The sequence below is a fragment of the Pyrus communis genome, chromosome 10 (genome assembly GCF_041283825.1).
Source record: "Pyrus communis isolate YQ-2024b chromosome 10, ASM4128382v1, whole genome shotgun sequence".
Classification (NCBI taxonomy): Eukaryota; Viridiplantae; Streptophyta; class Magnoliopsida; order Rosales; family Rosaceae; genus Pyrus; species Pyrus communis.
The window spans coordinates 16,318,857-16,326,996 of record NC_142574.1 but is presented as its reverse complement, the minus strand read 5'-3'; the positions used below and the strand labels follow the sequence as shown (position 1 = coordinate 16,326,996).

At 36.1% G+C, this 8,140-nt stretch overlaps 2 protein-coding genes and 1 pseudogene across 2 annotated transcripts; 1 reads left to right on the top strand and 2 right to left on the bottom strand.

Annotated features, from left to right (window-relative positions):
* The first annotated feature begins 1,759 nt into the window (after positions 1-1,759).
* Positions 1,760-2,392, top strand: LOC137730263 (basic form of pathogenesis-related protein 1-like; annotated as a pseudogene).
* Positions 2,393-3,133: 741 nt separating this feature from the next.
* Positions 3,134-5,380, bottom strand: LOC137729908 (uncharacterized). The gene is made up of 5 exons (XM_068468960.2): positions 5,220-5,380; positions 5,054-5,146; positions 3,968-4,038; positions 3,808-3,870; positions 3,134-3,693 (listed from the first exon to the last, which is right to left on the bottom strand). The coding sequence occupies exons 1-5, from the start codon at positions 5,281-5,283 to the stop codon at positions 3,337-3,339; spliced, it is 648 nt and encodes a 215-aa protein (XP_068325061.2). The 5' UTR covers positions 5,284-5,380; the 3' UTR covers positions 3,134-3,336.
* Positions 5,381-6,409: 1,029 nt separating this feature from the next.
* Positions 6,410-7,842, bottom strand: XTH10 (xyloglucan endotransglucosylase/hydrolase 10). Its single transcript, XM_068466210.2, has 4 exons — positions 7,583-7,842; positions 7,400-7,500; positions 7,100-7,293; positions 6,410-6,983 (listed from the first exon to the last, which is right to left on the bottom strand). Exons 1-4 carry the CDS (start codon positions 7,770-7,772, stop codon positions 6,581-6,583), a joined length of 888 nt encoding a protein of 295 aa, XP_068322311.2. The 5' UTR covers positions 7,773-7,842; the 3' UTR covers positions 6,410-6,580.
* Positions 7,843-8,140: the final 298 nt, after the last annotated feature.

The following is an 8,140-nucleotide window of genomic DNA, read 5'->3' as shown; positions in this document are numbered from 1 at the left end:
GGTTAGGACATTTGCGCGATGAACCCTTTGTCGCGCAAACACCTATATTAAATGCGGTATTAATTCCTTGAATTCATCTACAGTAAATGGTCAAAACTGACAGGAACTTGCGCGACGAATTATTGATCGCGCAAATGCCCCGTTTCGTAGTGCAATTTTTTCGCGCCAAACAAAATTATCCCGTGTTTTCTTGCTGACTTTACACGGAATATTCGTCGCGCTAAGTGTTCTTGCACGACGAAAATGCAAATTTTTTTTTGCTCCTATCTTTTCTATTTTGTGCGACGAAGTGTATTTTTCGTCGTGCAAGTACGTCTTGAGCGACGAAGTGTATTTTTCGTCGCGCAAGCTGTTTTTTCTACTAGTGATAATCGTTTACCCTTAGGTAATTGTATAAACAAGTACACTCATACCCATAACCGTTTATAAACAGGTAATGGTATCCATAATCACATACCCATTTAATTATAACCGTGTACCCATTTATCCGTTTTTCAATAAGTTGAAAATCATTTCCCATTCATAATCACTTTCTTTTTTCTTTTCTTTTTCTGTTACAAAAAATCACTTCCTTAATTTGTCATACCATGTCAATAAGGAGAAATTCTTATGTGAGGCTTCCTCGTAAGAAGAGATGGGTTATAGTTATGGTGACCAGATAATCGCAGTTATTTACCCATCCCTTATCCGTATAATCATTTACCTTTAGGTACTTGTATAAACGAGTATACTCATACCCATAATCGTTTATAAACAGGTAATGGTATCCATAATCACATACCCATTTAATTATAATCGCATATCCGTTTATCCGTTTTCCAATAAGTTGAAAATCATTTCCCATTCAGAATCACTTTCTTTTTTCTTTTCGTTTTCTGTTACAAAAAAATCACTTCCTTAATTTGTCATATTTCATGAATCATTTGTTTGCAAGTCATCTGCTCGGGAATTTACAATAAAAATGCGCCGACATTATCAAACCTAAGCAAACAATAATCATCCGTGTGTGGCAGAGATCATGATTGCAAAAAATCAAAATTATGCAAATTTATGGAGAATGAGTTACATATAAAACAAGTTCAACTGTCATCGTGATACCTAATACAATGTCATGTGTTAGGTTTTTTTGATGTTCACACGATATTGTATTATTGGACTAAGATCGAAACGCCACGTAGTGGATGAATTTGTTCCATGCAAGTTACTTTTTCAACTTATAGCTGGTTAGCCAAATTAAGATTATAATACTAAATATGATCAATGAAAAGATTTATGTGAAATCGATCTCGGAAAACAATTTACAATACTAATAAGATGCTCAAGACATTTGAAGAATAAAAAGAATTAAGAAACCCACACAGCGATACAATGTATTTGAGTTTTACGAAAATTAAACTGGAAGTAACACATCAATTCTTTCTATTTTTTATATCAACTTACTTCACTTCTTTTAGAAAAAGAAACATGTAACTTGTACTGATCATTGCACCACTTGCTAATTTTTACCTTAATAAAGCTAATACAAGACCAGGGGGGACCTTTTTTTGCCAATTGGTTGCATAAAATTGCCATATTATATTTCAATTTCCCAACATATTGCTCATAAAAAATTTTCACGCAATTAGATTTCTTCCTATAAAAATCCTAATAAGATGTCACACATTCACACAATTAATCCTTATTATAAGTTCTCAATTATTTGTAGCCGAAAAGAAAAAAAAAAAAAAAAAAACAAAATTCAACTAACGCGTTGTGGGTTGCAGTTCTTTGTATCGTGGTCATGGCACTAGGTCAAGTTCATCCGTCTCATGCTCAAAACTCACAGCAAGACTTCCTCAACGCACACAACGCGGCGCGAGCACAAATCTACGTGCCGGATATCGTGTGGGACAACTCCGTGGCGGCGTATGCTCAAAACTCCGCCAACTCGAGAATTGGTGACTGCAATTTGGTGCATTCAAATTCCAACGGGACTTACGGCAAGAACTTTGCGAAAGGGAGTGGCTCGTTCACGGGCGTGGCGGCTGTGACCTTGTGGGTGGCGGAGAAGCCTAACTACGATTACAACTCTAATTCTTGTGTGGGCAGCAATGCTTGCATTACACGCAAGTGGTCTGGAAGAACTCGGTTAAGTTGGGGTGTGCTAGGGTTCAGTGCACCAACGGGTGGTGGTTTGTGACTTGCAACTATTCCCCACCTGGAAACTACGTTGGGCAACGTCCTTATTGATTAAGGAAAGCTTAATCCAAATTATGGCATGCATGGCTGCTAATTAATTGGTAATTTTAATTAATTATGATCCAACCATAAAAATAATGAGGATTGATCCCTTGAAGCTTTTGATGAAATAAAATAAGAGATGGTGCACTCTTTCCTTTCGGTCACCAAGGGTATTTATGTAAATTTGTTTCGTTTCCAAGCATGTTTTGTACCTTGCTATTGTTCATATGGATCATGCTTGCTGTTGTAGTTAAGCAATATATCTGACTAATATTGCGGTGATTTTACATTAGCTTTCTTCTATAATTACAACTTCTTTGTTTTGTACAAACGATATTATCTACAACAATGAGGAGGAGGGTGGGCTTGGCCTTACAATGGACTAGTAATAATGTGGTTTAATTTTGTACTTTTGGCAAGAATCAAACATAAGACTTCTCACTTACAAGTGAAAATGAATACTACTAGACCGTAATACTAAGTAACTTCTATAATTACAACTCAAATCCCTTTGTTTGTGGAGACAAGGATAGGGAAGGAAAAGTTTTGTGCGGTCGAAGATGGGAGGATCATTATTTTGATAATCCTCTTTCTTGTTCAAGTAGCTTTATTCGTGAAGATCAGCTTGGGATGTCCAGGCCTATATTTATTATTATTTACTTTGTTTGGGTTATAAGCCCTGTTTTTCAACCAAAAAGTCAAATGCATACACCACACAATGTTGCCAAAGCACTTTCTCCTACAATTTCATTCGATGTTGGAAGAATTGCAATGCATGGATTTACCTCGAACCGTATATGATACTTAGTCTTTGTGGCTTTTTCTATTTTTTGTTCTAGTGGTAAAATAACCTCGCAAACCCGATAGATTTGCAGTAGAATGACCTTTCATTATACATGTAATTAGTCAAGAATTTCATAAAATTCATCTACAAACATCGTATTTAGAAGGATTCGGGTGAAATTACATACAAAATACACACAAACGATATAACATAAATGTTAACTCTTCATACTACTCATCATCTCTTCCAGACTCTCCCAGAATCATTCATCATGTGCCCTTCTCACTGTGTGGAAACATTAACTCTATATATAACTAGATCTTACACGAATTTCATGAGAGCTCAACAATTCTTGGTCGTTTTTTGGACCCATTGTTACCAATATCTTCACTCAAAGAATTATCTTGATCAGGCTCGCATGTTTTGAGTTTCGCATGAGAGCATGTTTTCTTATCATCTTTATCACTTGTATCATCTTTGATATCATCACTATCTTCGCTGCTACTGTTGTCGGAACTATCTTCGTCATCACTATTCTTGCTGCTACTGTCATCATCACTGCTATCCTCTGATTCCTCTCCGCTACTGTTGACGGCTAATGGTATAACAGGCTGACAACCAGAAATTGCAGATTCAGCAGCAGTCACAGCCTCAGGAGTTTGAAGATCAGCAACGCCCAGCATCAACTCCTGTCAATTGAGATCCACCCACAAATCAATTATTATTCAAAGGCATCAACAATCTGTGAGTGTGCGTGTGTGTATGTGTGTGCATCCAAGAGAGAGAGAGAGAGAGAGAGAGACCATATTAATGACTTCAGATTCATTGCCCGTGAGCACTTCAATATCATAGTTTTCTGGATTATCCTACATGTCAGTAAATGAGCAAACACAGTGTGTTGAAACAGATGTTAGAATTGTGGGATAAATTATCTAGATTTGGTTGCAAGATCGATGTGCCAACCTTTGCATCCCAGTATAGTTGTTCGTTAGCTTCTGATATGACTCCCAAAAAGTCCCTTACTTGTCCCAAAACTGCGGCCAAGCAAGCAAATAATATGAACAATATTTTGCATGGTACTTCCAACAAAACAACACTAGAAATAAAACAGAATCAGAGAATCTCAAGTGCATGATAAATTGAAAATTACTGTTTGAGCAAACAAAAACGGGCAAGGCAAACAGTTTAGAATATCCATCTCTTCAGCTTCAAATTTGATGCTACAACATTCTGTAATCTATTTCAAATTTGTCACATTTTCTGATCATCAATGAAGTTTTCATTTGCCTAAAACAAATAAAGCTTGGGGCATAGGCTAAACCAGCCTTACAACCTCCTCATGACATTATATACACAATCATCAGCTAGTGTATAAAGCATCACATCTAACACTAAAAATTTGTGAAAATTCAGCTAGAACTATGCAAGTAATGCAAGTTCTCACAACTGAAAAGGAAAAATATGAATAGGGAAACAATGTATGAGCAACAATATTCCGTGGTAAAGTAATTAACTGACTGTAGCGGATCGACATGAACAGAGATTCAAGCCAATCACAAGCAGACAATGAAGTACTTCCTACCCTCTATCTCAAGCAAGATGCTTGCCAATAAACCAAAAGAGGAAGAAAATAATAACACCAGGAGCAAAGAAAAAGTAAACAGCACATAAAATAATCCTATCTCGTCAAATTAAACGATGAAATTTCAGCGCAGGATTATGAAGAATGAGACAAATCCAATAACAGGAGACTTTAAGTCACACCCTTCAAAGTTATAACTCAAACCACTACAACTTAGTAACTTAGGAAGTTCGAAAACAAAGTATAAAATATAGGAAATTTAAAAAGGAAACAAGAAGCACAGGCACTATACTGGGATCGAGACACCGTATACAAGAAATTAAGCATCCATCACCAAAATTATAGACCCATTTGAGAATTAAACATTATTTTGTTGGCCAAGTAGAAACCATAATTCAAATTCCTTTAAATTGAAGTTTTCACAATTGAAAGAAAAACCCAAAATTTAAATGGGGAGAATCGAGTACCTTGGCTTGTGGGAAGAGGAAGAGCAGGGATGGGTTTCCCTTCGGGTTGAGCTTTCTTCGTTGAGGCATTTTTACAAACAAGTAGCGTGCTTTCTGCAAGAAATATACAGAATGTAAGCTACATGAATTTGCATAGAGAGAGAGAGAGAGAGAGAGAGAGAGAGACCTAAGGGTGAAGTTGAAGCCTTTTTGTGCTCCAATTGCAGAAGGTCTTTGCTTGTATTTCCCATCTTCCTCTTTGTCTCAACTGTACTCGACCAAAGGGTTTAGGGTTTTGGACGAAACGGCAGCAATTTTCTAAATTTTTTTTTTTCGTTGGTTCTAATTTTGTTTCATTAGAATTTCAGATCGTGTAATGGGCTTTGTCAATCAGAATTAATTGGGCCTTCAGATCATTTAGTCACTACGGCCCTTCTTGATTGGGCCGTTTGGCAACGTTTCATGTTTTTATCATTATTCGTGTTGGGCGAAAATATTCCAAGGACAAACCCATCCTATAAGGAGGCTAAAATGCTTCTGTGAGTCTTACCGACCTTCGGAAGGGATGAATAACCGTGTCTTGCCACAAATTATCTCTTAAAAAAAAAACAAAAACAAAAACAAAAACAAAAACCTAACCTATAAACTTATCGTGTCCAAATATATAAAATCAAATCCGTTCGCAAATTTTATTGTGTCATGTGGTATATTTCAATTGTATTAAATTTTAAATATATTGTATTACGCAACAAATATAAACACATGTACTATAGCGTTAAACGTGTTTCTTGAACAAACAATAATCCGACCCATTAAGAAGAAATGTGTTCATATGCTACATAACTGACTTTATAAGGCTCGATTCAAACCCTTTGTTTTCGTGCAAAATTGTGGTGTATTATCGTCATGTCTTGGTAGAAACATCCTTTGCTTGTTATGCAAAATACCAGTTGCAATGATCATTAATGATAATTCAAATCACCAATTAGAGAGAACAAAATCTCATTGGCAGCCCAATGATGAATTGGTTTAGTAGCATCTAGCTTCACATTGTTGAATCTTGATTTCAAATCTCATGAACAACAATTGTTGATTAATGAGGTGTAATAAATCCCATTTTCAAATTTTAAGCTAAGAATATACTTGATCGAATCACTAAACTAAAATGATCATTGGAAAGCCCTTTACTTTTATATGGAAATCAAATCAAATAAAATTAAATGAAATTAAAAAAAACAATATATGCCTTTTATTTTAAGAGATTTCTTTTGTATAAAAAGGTTCAAAAGCCCTAAGAATGCATCCCTTGACCTTTTCTTTTAAATTCTTCCAAATATAACAAAGGTGAAGAAACATTTTGGCATCTTGCAAAGGAAATCCAAAAGAAAAGTTACTTTACTTCCAAGTCTCATCCAAAACAAACCTCTATGTAATTTCTATCTTACAAATAAATCAGCTACAAGATAAACACAGAGAGAAAAAAAAATACAGGAAAACAAATAATGAAAGAGAAATTAATACTTTTGGTTTTTTTTTTTTTTTTTAATATCAGTATTTAGGTAGAGAACACTCCTTTGGAAGGTTGCCTTGGAACCTCTCCTTATCTTCGCAATAGTCATAAATCATGTGGTACTTCCTAACCCATTTGAACAACCTTCTCTGTGCATTTGATAGGGTACTAAACCTCTCCTCGTTCCACCAGTTTGTAGGGCTCTCTGCCCTACAAAACCTGGCATTTCCCTTCCAAACACAGGCATCAATCGTGTGGTTTCTGAATGAAGCTATGAAGGGGCCTTTCGACCAATCGATTTTGTCGCGCCCGCCTCCTGTTGCCCAGCTGTCGCCGTTCCATAGGCTGGCTTTGATGCTCATTGGCTGCCACCTTGGAAATGCTACACCCTTGTCTGCATGGTTTCTGTATACTCTAATTGGAACCCAATCCACCATAAATCTACAGGCAGCAAAAGTACACCAAATTTGTCCCATAAATTTATTATGTATACTTAACTTAAATATGTAAAAGAAAGATTAAAATGTAGTACTGATCTGATTTGATAGATGGCTTACAAAATTTGGTGAAGGTTCCATAATATGGAATAGGTATGGAAGTCCTTTGTTGGATCAAACCACAGATTGATCCTCTCTTCGCGGTCATCCAACCCGTCAGCGAAAATGTTTGTTTGAAGGATATATGGTTTGCCTTCAACATTGCCAAGGAACTCATAGTCTACCTCGTCACGGTTAGGTTGATCAGATGTTAACTGCATTGATTAATTTCCAGTTGATCATATACAATCCATTAATACTCAATCATTAGCAAAAATGCGGAAGAAGAAGAAGAGGGAAATGGTTGTTCTTTTTTCTTACATAATAGGCCACAACTGTGCCTGCTGAATGGCCTGGTACTAGTTTAATCTGCATGTCAATTTGTCCAAATAAAAACATCTGGTTTGAAGCAAAACCAGCACCTAGGGGAAACGAAAAACAACATCATCAGAATTCTGAAATGCTACGACTAATTAAAAGAGTTTATGAATTTTGATCATGTACCGGATTCTTGGTCAAGCTTCAAACTCATTGTCTTGCCATCAGCTGAAGTGTTTACATGGCCAGGAGACCATGTGACAAAGAAATCTTTGTTGAAGTCACCTGTTGAAACAACGGAGGCATCTACAGTTCGAGTGGATATCAAAGTAAGAAAAAGCCCAATAAAGATGATAATCCTGCTATTCTCAGTCATGGTTTTGATTCAGGTTTCTCGGACGAATATGATAGCAAGATGTTTGAAGAAGCTATATATATAATTATTGATTGCATGGAAGGCGAGGTAGAAAAGGGGAACAAAGAACATTGAATCTTAAAAAGACCAGAGAAAATGTGTGACAGAAGGAAGGTTTTTGTTTAAGCAGGAATATCTTTAGGGGGAAGCAAAGAAATGTTTTGGTTGTTAGCATCTTATGAAATATAATTATGGGTGTTTTGTGGTTCCTATTAGGATGTCATTAAAACTTTGGTCATTGCAAACTTGAGTTCGTTAAATTGACTATAACAATGTGCTCCTCCTTCTGCACTTAAGTTTGAATCTCCGTTTCTCGGAATTTAGATTAG